Source organism: Elaeis guineensis, chromosome 5 (assembly GCF_000442705.2).
Source record: "Elaeis guineensis isolate ETL-2024a chromosome 5, EG11, whole genome shotgun sequence".
Classification (NCBI taxonomy): Eukaryota; Viridiplantae; Streptophyta; class Magnoliopsida; order Arecales; family Arecaceae; genus Elaeis; species Elaeis guineensis.
In genome coordinates, this window is record NC_025997.2 from 3,449,686 (window position 1) to 3,469,849 (window position 20,164).

General features: G+C 40.7%; 3 protein-coding genes across 3 annotated transcripts; 1 reads left to right on the forward strand and 2 right to left on the reverse strand.

Moving 5' to 3' along the window:
- Positions 1–114: 114 nt before the first annotated feature.
- Positions 115–887, reverse strand: LOC105044455 (histone H2B.11). Its single transcript, XM_010922366.3, has one exon. It carries the CDS (start codon positions 781–783, stop codon positions 319–321), a length of 465 nt encoding a protein of 154 aa, XP_010920668.1. The 5' UTR covers positions 784–887; the 3' UTR covers positions 115–318.
- A 7,994-nt stretch (positions 888–8,881) lies between these two features.
- On the forward strand, positions 8,882–12,272 carry LOC105044456 (pentatricopeptide repeat-containing protein ELI1, chloroplastic). The gene is made up of 2 exons (XM_029264404.2): positions 8,882–11,252; positions 11,543–12,272. The coding sequence occupies exon 1, from the start codon at positions 9,267–9,269 to the stop codon at positions 11,145–11,147; it is 1,881 nt and encodes a 626-aa protein (XP_029120237.1). The 5' UTR covers positions 8,882–9,266; the 3' UTR covers positions 11,148–11,252; positions 11,543–12,272.
- A 4,876-nt stretch (positions 12,273–17,148) lies between these two features.
- LOC105044457 (actin-depolymerizing factor 7) lies at positions 17,149–18,954 on the reverse strand. The gene is made up of 3 exons (XM_010922368.2): positions 18,782–18,954; positions 17,623–17,888; positions 17,149–17,540 (listed from the first exon to the last, which is right to left on the reverse strand). Exons 1-3 carry the CDS (start codon positions 18,782–18,784, stop codon positions 17,390–17,392), a joined length of 420 nt encoding a protein of 139 aa, XP_010920670.1. The 5' UTR covers positions 18,785–18,954; the 3' UTR covers positions 17,149–17,389.
- Between the last annotated feature and the right edge of the window lie 1,210 nt (positions 18,955–20,164).

Genomic DNA, 20,164 nt, shown 5'->3' on the forward strand with positions numbered 1-20,164 from the left:
TGTGTGTGTGTGTGTGTGTGTGTCCCTCCCCATTACCAGAATTTGTCCAGATACCAAAAAGGTATTAAGCCACATAAATCAAAGAAGTAAATCAGACAAATTCAAGATGGAACGTCTAAGAAGATCTAACTTCAAATTTCCAGATCAGAGATAGGAATTTTACATCAGACTATTCAACTTCAAACAAAATAAAAAAGGAAAAGATATAAAGGATAACAAAAAAAAAAAGAAGGCAGAAGGGGCAAAGAAGCACCCAAGCATAACCCTAAATTCCCAGATAGGATCCAGACGAAGCCAGCAGACCCAAACAAAGATCATTCAAGAACTAGTGAACTTGGTGACGGCCTTGGTACCCTCGGAGACGGCGTGCTTGGCGAGCTCGCCGGGGAGGACGAGGCGGACGGAGGTCTGAATCTCCCGGGAGGTGATGGTTGGCTTCTTGTTGTAGCGGGCGAGGCGAGAAGCCTCCTGGGCGAGCTTCTCAAAGATATCGTTGATGAAGGAATTCATGATGCCCATAGCCTTGCTGGAGATCCCGATGTCCGGGTGGACCTGCTTCAACACCTTGAAGATGTAGATCTTGTACGTCTCGCTGCTCTTCTTCGCTTTCTTCCTCTTCTTCTTGTCGCCAGCGGCCCCCTCCTTCGATGGGAGACGCTTCTCGGCCTTGGGCTTCTTCTCGGCAGGGGCCTTCTCGGCCACCGTCTTCTTCTCTTTGTCCTCCCCCGGCTTCTCCGAAGCAGGCTTCTTCTCCGCCGGCTTCTTCTCGGCCTTGGGTGCCATCGGAATCGAGGTTAGGGGAGGGTCCGAGGAGGGGAGGAGCGAGCGGGGGATTGGTCTTTAGGAGAGGGAAAAGGGGAACCAGTCACCGGATGGAGGAAAAGAACAAGGGGGGATTTCATATTTATAGATGGAGGCAATCGGTTTTGATTGGACGGGAGTGAGGGTTCCGGATCGATGAGCTGTGCGTGATCTTAGCCGTCGAGTGCTTGCATGAGATCGACGGCTTGCAATAGTTTCCTTACTATTCGATGGCCTTTCTTCTGTTTCCTCGTGGGTGGCGGCGGGGGGGATTGGTTCGGATCGATGAGGTGGCGTTGGTCCAAGCAAATCCCGGTTGGAGGGAAGCCGCCTGGCACGGGCGGGAAAGAAAACTCTTGCCGACTTTACGCAGTAGAATGGCGAAACCGCGAATCGACCGAAAGCAGTCACGATTCACGAGGAAATCCGAAGCCAGGCTGCTCCGTGCCGTGGTATCAAACCCAGCGACCCGTTACTTCTAACGTAACGTAACGTAACGTAACTGACCCTGCTTACCTTAAGGATGTATGATGTTCTGAAGATAATCCGCAATTAAACAACGGAGATTGGTCCGACATACTCGTTCTAGTCTGCCAGGATCGAAACAAGATAACATGATAACTCCAAATAATGGACCTTCGGTTATTGCTCTTATCTATTCGTTGGATAAAAAATAAAGATCATAATATAGATAGAAATTTTTTTTTTCAATTAAAGTCGATACACATTAAAGTTGGGCCTGATATAATTTTGATGATAATCAAACCAAGTTGATACTACAAAAAAAATATTGTACTTGATGTTTTTATTCAATTTATATTGGTTGGAAAAATTTTAGAATCTACATGACAATCTATTGTAAATGAATAAGAAAAAAATAATAAAATAAAAGATAATAAACTATTTCTTCAGATAAAATAGAAGATAACAAATATATTTCGTCTAATAAAGCAAGGCTAACCACCTAATCTCCTTCCTTCTCACAACTTTTCAATCTCCACCTATGAATAAAAACCTATTGAAATCCTCAAGGTATGCAATCCCTTCTCTTCTAATACACGCTCACTCCTTTCTATCTATTTCAGACTTTTTACTTAAGTATCTATATGTCCCCGGTGGACTCGGAGCCAACTCTGACCAAGGACTTATCTTACAGGTACCGCTATCGCTACCCTACAATCGCCGTCTATCTCTAATCAAGCCGATCTAAGTTAGGAATCTATAGTAATAGATTAGCGCTAAATTGGACTAACTCTAGCCACAATTTTTTTCCATCAACCAGATTATCTTTTAAAAATTTTTAATCCCATTTGGCTAAAAGTGATAAATTGAAAGATCTTAAATCCTTGATCTGAAGCCCACCTTCTTTTTTAGGAAGGCATACCTTATCTCAAGAGACCTTGCAACAGGTATCATTCGTCGAGATCGACCCCTTCCAAAGGAAGCATCTTCTTATTCTATCCAACTTCTTGATAATTTATGTGGACATTTTATAAATAAATATGAAGTAAATCAAAAGAAATGAAAGAATAGCATTAACAAGTATGAGCCTTCCATCAAACGATATAAATTTATTTTTTCATGCAACAAGCTATGTTCCTGGATCAAAACGGAAAGAGAATTCCATGCGATATAGTTGAATTCCGATAGTCAACGGTTATGGCAGGCTAGACCGTCAATTATTGCAATAAAAGTTGATGAATAAGCTCCCATAGATAGAAATAAGTAGTCAAAAAAATCAAATTTATTATATTTAAAAATATCATATTCATGAAATATTATTTTTTTAAATAAAAAAGATTGATAGGAGCAATGAGCTCTATAGGACATCAAATTTGTTCAATGCAGAATATATACAACAGTAACAAAGAAAAAGAATAAAAGAAAATAGATAGAAGAGATAGTTTTAATTATAAGCAATATAAAAAATAAAGAGGACAAAAATATGTACCTTAATTAATGATAAATTGAGAGGTGAGACGTCATAGCGATCAGAAATTGATTGACAGAGATAACGAAGGAACCTTACGTATCAAATGGACCGCACATCAGAATGGATGCAAATAATTCAACCCTGTATACTTCAGCTCGGTATTTGGGTTGCCAACCACAAAGATAGCACCTAATCCGAGATATCCTAATCCGAGATATCCTGATAGCACCAATTCCTATAGGATTCTGACACTATCGAGCTAGAACGGTCATAACTTTATCATTTGATGTTAGAATTTTTAAGTTGATTCTATTTCGAAAAGTTCTTTTCGAGCTCTACAAGGTTGGTGCTTCACCGTCACTACAAATTTCAGAGCCTAATTCAATCGTTTGACAAGCCTACAAGGGCATGCAAGAGTCCTAGTCTGAAATGGAATATATTTTTTTTATTTATTTTATATTTTATGTTCTTTCGAATTCTTTCTTTTAGTTGACTTAGGATTTTTACACTATAAATAAGGCTCTTAGCCATCATTGTAACCATTTTTTATTGGAAGATTATTGAATTAAAACTCATGAGAAGAGAGTGCCTTCTTCTTTTTTCTGTCTTTCATTATTTCGTGCACCTTTCATCCTGCTTCCCCAGCGATCGTTACGCTATAGGCTGTATCAGTTGGTATCGGAGCCTTCAGATCCGTGAGCGCTGATTCTTTTTTGTAGTTCAAATGACGGGTGGTGATCGCAAGAAGGACCAACCTGTGAATTAAGCAGCAGTCCATGAAAAAATCATGCAACGGGAACGGACCTAATGTTGGAGTGCGAAGATTTGAGGAGACAAGTATCAGATCTGACTGCGCACCTTACGCAGTTAGAAATTGAGGATGCGAGAGATCTGAGGCGAAACCTGATGATTGCAAATTTGAAGGAGAGCTTTCAGATTTCGAAAACCCCTTTTACAGGGGTCTTCCCACACGCCGGCGAGAAGGTCGTGGTGACTTATTCGAACGATCAATCCACTGGTTTGATTCCATAAGAGTAGATCTACCTGAATATTCAGATGGTCTGCATATAGAGGTGTTCTTTGATTGGCTAGATCAGATTGAGCACATCTTCGAGTATAAGAAGGTACCTGATGATAAAAAAATAAAACTTGTTGCCTTAAAATTGATAGGTCGAGCTTCCACATGGTGGCAATAGTTGAAGAAAACCAAGAAGCACGGGAGCAAACCAAAAATTCAGAACTGAAAGACGATGAAGAAAGCATTGAGAGAGCAGTTTTTATCTTTCAACTACATGCAATTCTTGTATCAGCACCTACAGAACCTGCGACAAGGTCCTAGATCTGTGGATGATTATATGAAAGAGTTTTACCAACTCATGGCTAGGAACGACCTTACAGAAAACGAGGAACAGATGGTGGTGAGGTTCTTGGAGGGAGTATGACTGCAGATTCAGGATGCTTTGAAGCTCCATATCCTGTGAACAATCAAAGAAGAGTACCACCATATTGTTGTTGCTGAGGAGTAGCTGCGGTGCTGATCTGTGCCCAGATCTAATCCATCCAATGAAACAATCAAGCGATGGAAAACCAAAGGGTTATGCGGTGCAATACTACTAACCCTCCTGTTCGTTTTGCTGATACAAGAACCTCAAATCCAACCCCGATTGGATCATCGAATCTATGGTGTTACAATTATGGTGAAATTGGACACATGTAGAATAATTATAAAAAGCCCGTTGGACGATCCAGGAAGTAGCTGCTAATTGAAGAAAGAGAACCATCTGAGAAAGAACAAGAGCCTATTTATGATGAAATGGATAATGAAGAGGATGACTTCTTGCTGTTTGACGATAGCGAAGAGGCTCTAGTTATTCGAAAGAACCTACTTGCTCCCAAAAGAGAGAGAAAAGAAGACTGAAGATGGATCAATATTTTTTATATCTACTGCACCATTGAGAAGAGGGTCTGCAAAATCATCATAGATGATAGAAGCTGTGAAAATGTCATCTCTCAAGAGGCCATCAAGAAGCTGAATCTTTTGACAGAAAAATAGCCTCAGTCATACAAACTATCATGGTTCAAAAAAGAAAGCGAAGTTGTTGTCGATGGTCATTGTCTTGTATCCTTTTCCATCGAACAAAAGTACTTCAACAATGTATGATGTGATGTAGTAGCCATGGATACATGTCATCTGCTTATTGGAAGACCATGGCAGTATGATCATTGTGTTACCCATAATGGCCGATGGAACACCTATACATTTTGAAAGAATAATCAGAATATCACTCTGGCATCGATGAAGGAAGAAGACTTATCCAAACTAAAGGTAGAGAGCAGCATCAACCTTCTGATGAAGCACACCTATTTAAAGGAGGTAATAGAGGTCGGCTATCTATTAGCGATGGTAGAGAAGGATGAGTTAGCTGAGCATGACATCCCATCTCTGGTACGTCCTATACTCCAAAAATTTGCTGATATGTTCCTTAAAGATTTGCCTGCAGGGTTGCCACCAGAACGAGATATTTAACACTACATCGATTTTGTTCCTAAGATGAGTCTACCAAACAAGCTAGCATACCACATAAGCCCAGCTGAACATGGGGAGTTGCAGTGGCAGGTTCAAGAGCTATTGGACAAGGGATACATCCGTCTGAGCATGAGTTTGTGTGTAGTACATGCTCTACTAGTTTCAAAGAAGGATGATTCGTGATACATGTGCATAGACAGCCGAGCCATCAATTGGATCACTATCAAATATCAATATCTGATTTCGAGATTGGATGATATGCTTGATCAACTTGCTGGGACCAAAGTGTTCAACAAAATCAACTTGAAAAGCGGCTACCATCAGTTGCGCATCAAATCTGGAGCGAGTGGAAGATAGCCTTCAAGATAAGGAAGGGTCTGTATGAGTGGCTAGTGATGCCATTCGAACTTTTCAATGCATCGAGTATCTTCATGAGGCTGATAAACCATGTGCTGCAACTATACATTGGTAAATTCATTGTGGTTTACTTTGATGATATACTTATATACAGCCCTGCTTTAGAAGATCACTTGCAGCATCTCGTGGAGGCTCTTAGCACACTAAGGAGAGAGAAGTTATTCGCCAATCTCAAAAAGTACAGCTTTGTGATGGATAGCCTGACTTTTTTGGACTATATCGTCTCCTCTGAAGGGCTGCGGGCTGATCCATTCAAAATTCAAGCTATGTAGAATTGGCCGGTACCGCGCAACATCTTTGAAGTCTTAAATTTTCATGGCCTGGCATCCTTCTACCACAAATTCATCCATGGTTTTTCTTTGGTGATATCTCCGGTGACTGATAGTATGAGAGAAAAGCGATTTTAGTGGACTCCCGAAGCATAGGCTGCTTTTGAAGAAATTAAACTGAAGATCACCTTTGCTGATGTCCTTGCCTTTCCTGATCTCACTAAGATTTTCAAGGTGGAGTGTGATGCATCTTCCATAGGAGTCGGTGAAGTTCTAAGTCAAGAGGGGCGGCCTGTTTACTTCCACAGCAAAAAGTTGTCTGGATCCAAGTTGAATTATTCAACTTATGATGTGGAGTTTATCTTGTACACTGATCATGAAGCCTTGAAGTATATCAATGGACAAGAAAAGCTGAGCCACAGGCATATCAAATGGGTGAACTACTTGCAAGAGTTTCACTTTATTCTGAAGCACAAATTTGATGCTCAGAATCGAATGGCAAATGTATTAAGCCGGACAGTCGAGCTGCTAGGAGTTCTTCGTGTAGAGGTGATTGGATTTGACACCTTGAAGGATCACTATGCAAGTGACCTTGACTTTGGCCGAATTCTATAGGAGATACATTCTCATATCCAAACTGATTATCAGTTGCATGATGGATTTTTGTTTCGAGGTGTGCAGCTTTGTGTTCCCTATTGCTCTTTATTAGAGAAGATTGTACAAGACCTTCATAATGAAGAACACTTTGACAGAGACAAGACTCTCATGCTGATTCAAAGTAAATTCTATTGGCCAAAATTAAAGCGTGATGTCACCAAATTTGTGGATTGTTGTCGAGTCTGCCAAGTATCGAAGGGAACAGCGATGAATGCAGGATTATACACCCCTTTGCCTGTCCCAGATCGTCTATGGGAATAGATCAGCATGGATTTCATTTTGGGTCCACCTATGACTCAGAGACAATGTGATTCAATGCTGGTCGTGGTAGATAGATTATCAAAGATGGCTCACTTCATCGTCTGTAGGAAGACCATAGATGCTTCAAGCATTGCTCAATTATTTTTCAAAGAGATTGTACGACACCATGGAGTATCCAAATTCATTACATTTGATTGAGACACAAAGTTTATGAGCCACTTTTGGAGGAGCCTATGGAGGAGTTTGGGAACCACTTTGCAGTTCAGTTCAACTTATCATCCTCAAACAGATGGTCAGACCGAGTCCATTAACATGAGCTTCAAAAATTTATTGAGGAGTCTTGCTGGCGAGTGTCCGAAGCAATGGGATTTGGCCTTAGTACAGGCTGAGTTCGCATTCAACCATTCAGTGAACAGGACTATAGGCTACAGTCCATTTCAAATTGTCTATAGACTGAACTCGAATAGTGTTTTATACTTAACCCCCACTAATTTCAAAGGATGATCCAGTGCAAAAACTAAAGATTTGCCTACAGATATTCAAGCTATTCATCAATCAGTAAAAGAACAGATTGAAGCTAACAATACCAAGTACAAAGAGGCTGCGGACAAGCATAGAAAGAAGGTAACTTTTGAAGTCGACGACTATGTGTAGATTGTTTTAACCAAGGATTGATATTCGATGGAAGAATATAACAAGCTGAGCCGACGCAAGATGGAACCTTTCGAGATACTCAAGAAAATCAATTACAATGCCTATAAGTTGAAATTACCATGCTGTTTTCGAATCTCTGATGCATTCAACATGAAGTATTTACTTATGCAGGTGATTCATTAGATGAGAAGGTTCCTAACTCGAGAATGAGTTTTTTTCAGCCAGAAAAGGATGATGCAGATGTCATAGCGATTAGAAACTAGCTGACCAAGGTAACGAAAGAAGCTCACGTGTCAGATGGGTTGCACATCAGATTGGATGTAAATAGTTTAGCCCCATGTACTTCAACTCGGTATTTGGATTGGCAATCATGAAGATAGCACCTAATTCGAGGTATCTTAATCTGGGATATCCTAATAGTATCGATTCCTGCAAGGTTCTGACACTGTTGAGCTAGAACGGCTACAACTTTATCATCCGATATCAGAATCCTTAAGTTAACTCCATTCCAAAAAACTCTTTTCGAGCTCTAAGAGATTGGTGCTTCGCCATTACTGCGAATTTTAGAGTCTAATTCAATCGTTTGACAAACTTACAGGAGTATGCGAGAGTTCTAGTCTGACATAGAGTCTATTTTTTTGATTTATTTCATATTTTATTTTTTTTTAATTTTTTTTAATTAATTTAAAATTTTTATATTATAAATAAAATTTTTGACCGTCATTGTAATCTAATTTTTTGAGAGATTATTGGACTAAACTCGTAAGAAAAGAGTGCTTTTTTTTGTTTTCTCCGTATTTCATTATTTCGTACGTTTTTTATCTCTCTTCTCCAATAATCATCGTGTTATAGACTGCATCATATGATCTCGATTAAAGGGCTGCATTAAAACTTAAAGAGAAGAATGGTCAGCACAAGAGCATCTTGGAATTACAAAATTGTCCATTGCATAATGCAGCCAGCGGAAATGATGGAATTCTGTGTCCAGCCAAATAATAAATCAGCGAATGCAGACAGTGATTCATGCAATAACCTTCCAAATAAAAGATTGCATTATGCTTAGAAAAAGAAAATAAGAGTCATCATAGGATGTACTAAGACATGCAGATCCATCATCACATAATGCAGGCAAAGAGATAATAGAGTAGGACGAAAAATTTGGCTGAGAAATTTCCACATTCGAAATAATAGGGTGGAACAAAAAAAAAAAAAAAAAACTGGCTTAGAAATTTCCACATTCGAAATATTATGACTTCTTGTAATCTAAATGTATACGATACAGGATGTCTGTCATCCCATGGCTACTTGGTTGTGCAATTGTTGATACCATTAACTCATACATCTCAGTAGCTTTTTTTTTCCCTCCTATAAAATTTGGATCGATTTGCTATAAAATTAGTTTAAAATATTTATATATATAGATCTAGTTCGTAATTTTATTATTTTATCGATCACTGGCCGGTCGCACGGATCGATCAATAGGATTTTCAGCCTAATCATTCAACGGTCCTAAAGAGATGAAATGGGAATATCTCTGCCAGCGTCGCAGTTGAAATTTGTTTGAATTTTTTGGGTGGAAATTTGTATGAATTGAGCCCCGCCAGGAGGTAGAAGCACCACCACCTCCGTCTCTGCGGCCGCCGTCTCCGTCTCAGCCATCACCCAACCTGGCAACGTGGCACTTCAAACCCATCGCCTCCGCCACGACGCTACCACACTACTGCTACGATGTGCCACCGAACTCACGATGCGGCAGCTCCTGCAAGTCCACTGTCGCCTCATCACCGACCCCCCTCCCCCTACCGTCGACCCAAACCTCGTCGCCGTCAAGCTCATCTCTGCCTCCGCCGCCCGCGCCAAACCCCGCTACGCCGCCCTCGTCTTCTCGCTCATTCCCGACCCAAACCTATTCGTCTGGAACTCCCTCCTCCGCACCCTCGCCCTCCACCACCTCTGGCCCCTCGCTCTGCGCTACTTTAACCTCCTCCTTGCCTCCCGCCACCCCCTCCCCGACGAGTTCACCTTCACCTCCGTCCTCAAGGCCTGTGCGGGCCTCACCGCCGTCCCCGACGGTGAGATGTCTCACGCCTTCGTCCTCAAGCGAGGTCTCGATGCCAACCTCTTCGTCCACAACTCCCTCGTCGACATGTACTTCAAGTTCGGCTGCCCCGCTGTCGCTCGCCGCCTGTTTGACGAAATGCCTGGGCGGGACGTCGTCTCATGGAACACTCTGATCTCTGGCTACTCCTCCTGCGGTGATATCACCGCCGCGAGAGAGGTGTTCGATCGGATGCCCGAGAGGAGCATGGTCTCCTGGTCCGCCATGATAGCTGGTCATGCCCGGTCTGGCGATGTGGCCACCGCCCGTGAACTCTTCGATCACATGTCAGAAAGGAATGTGGTCTGTTGGAATGCCATGATTGCCGGGTGCACGCAGAATGAGAAGTTCTTGGAGTCCATTGAGCTTTTCCGCAAGATGCTGCGGTCAGGTTGTGCACCGCCCAACGATGTCACCCTCGTGAGCGTCCTCTCCGCCTGCGCCCACCTGGGTGCCCTCGATTTGGGGAGGTGGATTGATGGGTTCATCAAGCGGAGGTCGATGGAGCTAGGCCTCTTCTTGGGGAATGCTCTTTCCGACATGTACGCGAAGTGCGGGTGCATTGGTGAGGCTAGAAGAGTGTTCGAAAAAATGAAAGAGAGGGATGTGATCTCATGGAGTATAATAATTTGTGGGTCAGCCATGCATGGCCACGTAGAGGAGGCAATCTCTGGATTTCATGGAATGCTACAATGTGGGATAAAGCCGAATGACATCACTTTCATGGGCATTTTATCAGCCTGCACTCATGCTGGTATGGTGGATGAGGGGTTGAAATATTTCAATCGGATGAGTGATGAGTTTGGGATTGATCCAAAGGTTGAGCACTATGGTTGTGTGGTAGATCTTCTCAGCCGTGCCGGACGACTTGATGAAGCCGAGAACTTGATCAATTCAATGCGGGTGCCACCAAATGTTATAGTATGGGGTGCATTGCTGGGTGGTTGTCGGATCTATGGTGATATATGGAGAGGGGAGAGAGTAGTTCAGCATATACTTGAGTTAGATCCTGGACACTCTGGTAGCTATGTTTATCTAGCATATGTCTATTCTTCAATCGGTAGGTTGGAGGATGCAGCAAAATGTCGGCTAAGGATGAGAGAGAAACGGGTGGTGAAGATGCCTGGTTGCAGTTGGATTGAGGTGGATAACAGAGTGTATGAATTCTTTATGGGAGATCGGTCTCATCCCCAGTCTGAAAAAATTTATTCCATGATCAATGCATTGAATTTGAGGATGAAGCTGGCCGGGTATATCCCAGATACAACTGTTGTGTCTCAGAGTATTGATGAGGAAGAAAAGGAGGATGCACTCTCAATGCATAGTGAGAAGTTGGCTGTGGCATTCGGACTCATCAGCACGAAGGCGGGAGCCACAATTCGAGTTGTGAAGAATTTGCGAGTTTGTAATGATTGTCATGAAGCCATGAAGTTTGTCTCAAAAATTGTTGAGCGGGAGATTGTCTTGCGTGATCGCAGCCGTTTCCATCATTTCAGTGAGGGGAGGTGTTCCTGTAAAGACTATTGGTGATGAAAGATCATTGTATTGGATGCGATGAGCAGGGTAGGAGGTTACCTTGCCCTGTGGCATATGCAAAACATCATCCTTGGAAACATCATTCTGGGCCACTTTCAGGTACACCATCTCTTAAATTTTTTATCAGATGATGTATGTTCAATTCAGGTTGGATGCAGCATTTTATGACACATCAATAAGCACATGTGAGCCTTTCTTTCCATGGAAAAATGTGATCCTGTCATCTCAGAATGATACTGAGAAAAAGAAAATGAAGGTTAAAGGTTTAATTATCATATCCACTGAAAAAATGAGAACTGATTTGTTCATTGATGAACATATGGTCATTATTGTGTAATTCTTTTTTTTTTTTTTCATTGATATATTTATTCTGTATGGCCTCTCGATAGTGCTTTACGAGTAGGCTCGATCGACTTTGGGGGGAAGGTTCTCCATTCAATCCAACAAGCAGTGTACTTAAGCCCAAGCATCAACTTGGGCACAAAATGTTGCAGCGGTCCAGCCTTTCACCCTGCTCTCTTTCGTAGGGCTGAGATGTATGAATGAGGAATTTATTCCCTACTCGAGGAGTTCAGGAATTTCTTTCGAATGGCACCTTTAAAATCTGAACTCAGGAAGGAAACTTCTGTAAGTCGGGATCCCAAGAATGATCCCCAACGGAGGCGGCGTAGCAACGGGGAGAGAATTGCCTAAGCAATGGAGCAGCGATAGCACATAAAGCAACGGGAATGGGTAACAGAGCATACTTACCTATTTGATTGATTTTATAAGAATCTATGACAGTGCAGGCAATTTGGTGGTTGGACTCTAAGAAATTATGATCATATCATAATCATTACTGACTACCCTCCAACCTTCTGCCAACTATCCTTTTTTTGATGAGTACCTTCTGCTAACTATTAAGAGTCGGGTTTATGGTATGTATATCATTTGCCAGATGCTGTAGTTTAGAGCTACCTTTGATGTTGCTTTTTGAAGCTGGACAATCATGTGATAAATTTGAAACTATATTTGGATCATCATCAAACCATCAATGAAGGGTGAAGTTGTGCAGGCTTTGAGGCTAAGGAATTGTTTGGTTGCCTGAATTTCTAGATGCAGCTACAATTCAAAATGTTACATTTGCAAGTATCAATTTTGTTTGCTCGTATCTGAAAATTATATCTGCAATTTTTGTTTTTGGTTGTTTAATCTAGAGAGAGTGTTATTACACTGCAATTGTCATGTTTGGATTACCTTCATTGACATTATTAAATTATTATCATATTATCACATTATTATTATATTATATTATAATGTAATTAAAATATAGCATAATATAATATAATATCATCTTAATACTATAATATAATATATTATAATAAAATAGTATATAATATAATAATAGTACAATACAATATTATCTTACAATATACATACAATAAGATAACATATAGTAAAACATAATATACAGTACAATACAATTAAAAATGTCATGTACCTAAAATGGGCAGCAAATGACAAAGCGTATACTGACTGCAGTTCTGGAGAACGGCAGCCCATGGAAATTTGAATCGTAACAATTTCAACTGCTCATAAGCTAACCTCTACTATTGGAATCATAAGATAAACAAAGCAGCAAACGAATCAAACTATATTCCTAGAATTTAGATCTAAGCTCATTCATAACCCATGCTCCAGACCACGTACTGCTCAAAACCCTGATAAATTCTGATCAACAATAGCACAAATTTCAAGACCACCACCAGCTGCATGATGTCAACTTTCTAAGAGGATCGTGCAAGATAAATTTCTTCAGAAAGGCCCTGGAAAACGTCCAGCCAGTACATGCCAAAGCCAAACTTAATTCTGCACATCCACCTTTATAGATGAGCGAGCAGATTTATGAATTGCAAACCTTCATTACACGAAAAAGAAAAAAAAAAATGCAAAGAAACATTCTTCATTGTCATCACCACTTCAGGCAAAATACACAGTAGCATCAGAAGTGCAGTCATCCACTCGATACGGAAGATCAAGTGACAATGTACAGTGAGCATTCTAGGTATGCATTGAACACTTTCAGCATCATTTTCTCCAGTAATCCACTGAAGTATGGACACTTCTTGGTCTATGAAGCAAAACAAGTCTTTGAGCATTTTCAACTGTCTACTTGCTCCACAATACAAGCAACACCAAATTTCCTATTCTCTACAACAATTTCAAGAAAAGCAAAACTCTCAGCTCACAACGCTAATTAAATCAGAATGTGTAACTTCTTAGCAAATCAAACTATGAAAATCTGAGTTCCATCAGATCAAATTGCCTGGCCACCACTCTCACTTAATGAACCATCCTGTGGAATGTCTTCTGAATTTTGTCATAAAGTTATGATCATACATTTTGTCATTCGGATCAAGACCTGTCATTCACAACAAGCAGTTTTTAGCGTCATAGCATTCAATCAACAGTTCTCCTGAAAGTATCTTGTCCCGACCGCTCTACAGTTCTTCAAGGATGATCGGCTTCCTCTTCAGCATCTAGCTTGGTCACTGAACTTTATTGGCTCACTGTCATTCCTCAACATGATAATTTCAATCTAACGGTTAGAGCCACATGACATCAAAATAAAAACTAAATAAAGTAAACTAGCATACAGGCTAAGGGTTTTAGGAGAAAAATTCACTATATAATGAGATGCTTAGACTAATATAAGCGAATTTCTTCTCCTGAAGAAATACCAAAAAAGGGTGTCTCTTCACAATAATCAATCCAACTATGCATTTGCATCTGCTATTCCAAAAGGTTGCCATCAAACTTAATTAAAGTTAGGAAATGCTGCATTACTTTCAGCAAAAGAACACTCATTTTCCCAATGCACTCAACTATCGAACCAACCGAGAACCTAGTAGCTAACACCATATCTTCCCTAGTTCTGAAGTTATTGCAGAGAAGCTGCATGTTCCCTACTCCAGAAGCCTTCTAAAGCAAATAATAACATAAATCCTTTCAGGTAATGAAACTCTAGAACCTACAGATCAAGCCAAAGCCATCTGTACCGAGTAAAATGCCAACTTACGGAACAGCACATCTACTAGCAACCGTGCATTACTGCCTGTCAGAAAATTAATCATCATCTTTCAAACAATTTCCTTATCATTGCATAGGAATAAATCCAAGGTCCTGATGCTCGATACAAATACATAGAAGAAAGGAATTTTAATAGTAAACAATCCTATCTTTTTCCAATCTCCAAATTGTATCACCTTGAAAGAGTCTCCACAAAAATACATACAATAGTTCAGTTCCAAATAAAAAAGGAAGTCCTTTCCAGAATATAGAGGCCTTTGGATATCTTCGTTCAAATTACATCATTTTGTTTGTTTATTTATTTATTTAAAAGAAGACTGCAGCATCACCATCAAAGCCAATAAAGAATAGCTTCCAGAACCTGTTAATTAAAGCAACTTTCTAGCACCACATATCCATAAAGAATAACACCCTGCAAACTTTTCCAATCCTGAGAACCAATTCTAGTGGAAAAGCACACCCTTTCAAAATGCCTCAGAACTTCTTTTCCAGTATAACAAATGCTAGGCCTTCATTCTTTTTTCCTTTTTGGCAAATATTCCGGCAGAATAATTGCTCCCCACAAATGATTCTCATCATTACCAAGAACAAACAAAGCCATGACAGAACATTTTCATTTGAAACATAGATTCTGTAAACAAAACAACTTAACCAGGGAATCATAAAAGCCAAAGCTTTGCCAAAGATAAAGAACTGCATGAGGTACCCAGGAAACACAAAAGCTTCCACCCAACAAAGCAATTCATATGATAGTATAATTATAGCATCGGCATTATAATACAATATAACAAAATTACATCATATTACAGGGCAACAATAGTTGCAAGAACTCACAATCCCAGTCATGAGGGAATACAGTGTTCAACTCCACTGTCTACCACTATGGAACACCGGGTAACACGTAAAATTGGTCCCTTAATACATGATGTCACTAATTTCACCAGGGTTATTGCACAGTTTTTGTTGCATTTTCTTGCAATGCCAATTCATGATGTCCATGGAAATTTCCATCCAGACATTATTGATGAAATGATCTCTAGGAAAAAGTATACATTCTATTTAAAACTATAAGCGTATGTATCATCAAATGTTTCACTTCCAATACATCCATAATAATCAAAATACCATCAAAGCACAATTTGATCAATCATTGCTTGATGTACTAAAGTCACAAGAAGCTTTACATCATCTCTTTCAAAGAATAAGATGTTTGGCTTGTCTACCAGTCCTATCCACCGGTAAGCCCCTTATCATCAAATAATTGTATATTTTACTTCCAAATTCCCTAGTTGATCATCTTTAGGATAACAAGTCTTAGCGATCCATGTTTACACAAAATTCCAAATGAATAAGCTTTACAGAAATGGTCGTTTGGCAGTCTTTCATAAAACCTGTGATGCCAAATCAACATCATAAAACCTGAAAAATGAGTTTTATCAAAAACAGGTGTCCCCCTCTTTTTCATAAAACCTGTTGGACAGAAAATCATGATTCGGGATGGTATGTTTTAGAAAAACTCGGGACACCAAAAAGCTCCTTTTAGCTAACACCTAATCACTCTTCCTGTTGAAAGGATCACATGATACAAAAGACAAAAGAGTTGTGAAGCTTGACGGAGAGAGTGAAATGCAAGTAACATCGTCCTTATCTATATTTTGTTTGGAAAGATGCCATACACGCTTCTTGGCTACCAAAAACATTCCTGGCATTGTATAAAAATGATGGCAAGCAGACATCAATTGTTTTGCCATAATAGCTTCACAACTGTAAATCTACCTTAAAGGCACATAACTACTTGATACAATTCTATCTGAATTCACATATAACAAGGCAACGTTTAGTCAAATGGCATCAACCTTAATCAGCTTCTACATAAAAATAAGATTATGCCAGCATTCCATATATGCAAGTTGAGATAATTGTTGCCAAATAAGGTACACCATAATAATCTACACCATACCATACTGGGCATATTGTATCAAGTACCAAACCGGTATATAGTCTCGTACCATACAAACACTGGGTACGTCTGTACCACATACCGACATTATAAAAGGATGGTGCCAGTACAAGATCTAGCACCAAAACGGCGAACCTTGTTGCCAAATTTTTTTTATTCTAAATCTGATATTTATTAATGTCCAAGATTAAACTTGCATTGCTGAGGGACCTCCTTGAGAATCCCATTCAGATTTTTTTCCAGTCTCCTCTATCCAAAATTCAAACCCTTCCACATATTGAATAGCATGCTGTCAACTATAACTTCTCAGAACATCCTTCTATAGAATCTCAACCATTCCAGTATATCTTCTTATCTCTTCTATTGAGCTGATTTGGATGTCAACTTCTCTAAATTCATGATTCCTAGGTGACAAAACATCAACCTTGAAATCATTTCTCCACCACAATCATCTAACATGTGGACTGAATTGCATCAAGTTAAAGAGAAAAATGAAAACCTTAAAAAGCCAACTGCTAAGTGCATTAATCCTCTCTAATTCCATAATGATGCAAGCTGAACATACAGGAATGAATGCATACCGGCACAAATCAAGGATAAAGTCCCAAAAATATCGAAAAGCAAGTGGCCCTGCACCATCTAAAACATGATATCTTTTGAACATATCTAAGAGATCATTACTATCATCCTGTTACACATAGCACATGAAAAAAGACACTTAAAAATTCCCCTATAATAACAATATCTTGCAATTCCACAGCAAATACAAGCCAATCCACTAGATACAAGAAAATAAATTGGTAGAACAATGACAAAAATAGGAGCATCAAACAGCAAACAAACCCCCCACTCCTCCCCCCCACCCACCCACACAAACAGTCTTAAGGCACTAAATCAAAGCACACCCATAGTCCAAATGAAAAAACACTAGATCGGTCAAGTATCCATTACAGAGTTCTACCAGTCTAACCCCACAAACTATCGCATATCATTAGCCTGTAGATGTCAACCTACAAGAAGACACTTGTCACTGGTTCAACAAACAACAAATCATATGATATACCCATGAAAGCAAATTTGCACGGAACTATAAACAAGCGCATATGATATCTAGTGAATTCACCACCCCATGGAACTATAAACATATACAATAAAGCAACCGGACTGCAGGGAGTATATCCCCACCGCACAACCATGTAGCACATACTTAATTTGCACGGCCTCTTATAACATCAAGGCCCATCTCAGTAGGATCAGTTGCTTGCAATTCCACCTGGATGCCATCAAGCTCCCTCTTGAATCTATCCTTGGAGCTGGCATAAAGCATCTTACTTCTCACTCTTGAGGTGTCAGGAGACCTTCACATTAAAGCGAGAAAAAGAGAACTGTAATCTATGACATAAAAGTCTAATGTTTAGTTAAAAAAATATAAAAAATTACCAGGCGATGAAAAAGATCTTGCTTTTTTGGCAGTTCTCTTCAGTCACAAAATCAAAGTCATAAATTGCATATCTGCATTCATCTGCCGGAAGGCTGGCGGTGAAATCCTCATAGCTCAAAGTGGGCTCACCAACCTTCTCCACAATGATCTGCTTCAGCTTCTCCTCAATCTTGAAAATTATGAAACGGTAAGTTCTCTTTGCCTTTAATTCCAAAAACTTCAGCTTACAATCATCATTCACAGCCATGCCTGATGCTGCATTGGCCTGAAATTTTACACGAAATATAAATAATATGTCATAATATTATTGGCCAGACAAATCTTACTATGTGAAAGAAGCCAAACTGACTGCAAGCATCAACAGACACTTGCGCATAAAGAGTTGTGCACTCTGTATCTCTGAAAAGATTGACGACAAACAGGAGCTTGAGCATTATAACGCCACATAGAATGGGTTATTAAAAAAAAGGAAAAAGAAAAGAGATTCAAGAGATGATCATCCACTAGCATTTACGAAAATTAAAGAAGCTTATCAGCCAAAAAAAAAAAAAAAACACTAAGAAAAGAATATTAAAGAAGTTAGAAAGATCTGGTTTCTTTTTGAAGAGAAACAGACAAGGATGTAGAGCTTAGGACACTGATCTCCAAACAACTCTATCTAGACTTACACATGTGGCAGTAGTTTATATACCACAATGTCATCGTAATTTGAAATCGATCGGAGACTAACCCTTTTTCCCTTCCAAAAGAACTCAAGTAGTGCATCCATAAAACCGAAGAATCCTTCACTCTCATCATACGCTGAAAAGATCTACCGAAAATTAGACACATTTTTAACCAGATAGCACGATACTTAACAGAAGACACATTAATCAGACACTTGCCAACCCCCAACAACCACTTCCCTGGAAATTTAATGAGATTATGTCTAACCATAAATCCCAGCTCAAGCAAATCGGATCCGCCACCGGCGACGAAAGAAAATTGCGATAAATGCATATCGATTCGAAGCAAATCGTCTAATTTCGGACAATCGATCACAGATGTCTCCTCTATCGCGAAAAAAATTCCAGAAAAAAAATTTCTAAAAAAGGCAGAAAATCACTCAAACCCTAGCGTCCGAGAGAGAGGAAAGGAGAGGGTAGAAAGGGAAAATACCATTTTCGGCGGCGGTGATCGGAGCGAGAACCGCGGACGGAGGGACGCGACGGGAAGGAAAGCGAGGGAAATCTGGAGAGAATCTAGGGCTCCCAAAGAGGAAAATAGGCTCCGAAATCAGGGGCTCGGGGCGGGCGTCCAAGATGAGACGAGGACGACGACGGTCGGTTGGGTCTTGATTTATAGCGTCACGGTAATCGCTCGCGGGCCCGCGGCAAAGCAACGTCCAATCCAGATTCGCTACGTTGCGGGGGGAACTGTTAAATGGCGTTGCTTTTTAAGATCAAACACCTGCGGTTATTGAGTTAATTACAATTGGTGCCATCATTTCGCGGTGGACGGCGCCGCGGTGGGAGCAGACAAGTCGAGAGCATCATCGGTGAACTTTGTTATTTTCTAATATATATATATATATATATATATATATATATATATATATATATATATATATATATATATATATATATATATATATATATATATATAATTTATTTAAATAAATTAGTAAAATCTCATCTAAATAAAAGATGAATTACAGTTGTTGGGGTATACCGACCGACCAACCGATCGACCGACCGACTGACCAGCCGACCGATCGATCGACCAACCGAAGGTACGTCGGTCGGGCAGATCCTTTCTGCCCTACCGACCGACTGCACCAGGGGATCCGGTGCCCGACTCCCGCGACGTGCCCGACTCTCCCGACGTGCCCGACTGACCGTAGGAGGAGTCCGAAGCTCTATCCGGCGCTTCTCGGCTGGCCACCAACCCAAGGTCGGACGGCTCCTCCAGGCGCCGTACTACCGCCAGAGGCTGTCAGTCCTGACAACGGCATGCGGCGCTACCGCCTAGCGGCATTATCCCGCCTATGGCATGGTCAACCCTAGTGATTTGACGGCCCCACGGCGAGTTGACATCTTTACGGCGACTCTGACATTCTACAGTGAATTGACAATTCTCCAATTGTCCGCGCCATTAATGGCAGCGCCATACCGTGCTCCACTATATATATCGGGGAAGGCAACAGTGCTAGGGAGGCCAGAAAACCTCAGGCTTGCTCCCTCTCTCTCTCTCTCTCTCTCGATTGAGCTCTCTGTCTTCATTTCACTGTTGCCCAGTCTCCTCCCTGACTTGACCGTCGGAGGGTCCCCACCGGAGCTGCCTCCGGTCAGTGTGGACTTTCTTTTGCAGGCGCTCGTTCCCGGTGACTAGGCGACGAGGGGATTGGCCGCAACAGATTGGCACGCCAGGTAGGGGAGGGTTCAGCAGGCAGCGTAACGATACTTTGTCCCCATGGAATTCGAGATGACAAAGACAAGAGCCCAACGATCAAGGGTCACCGGGTCGGCGAGGCGCTCTTCCCGTAAGGAAGAGGCCTCTCCT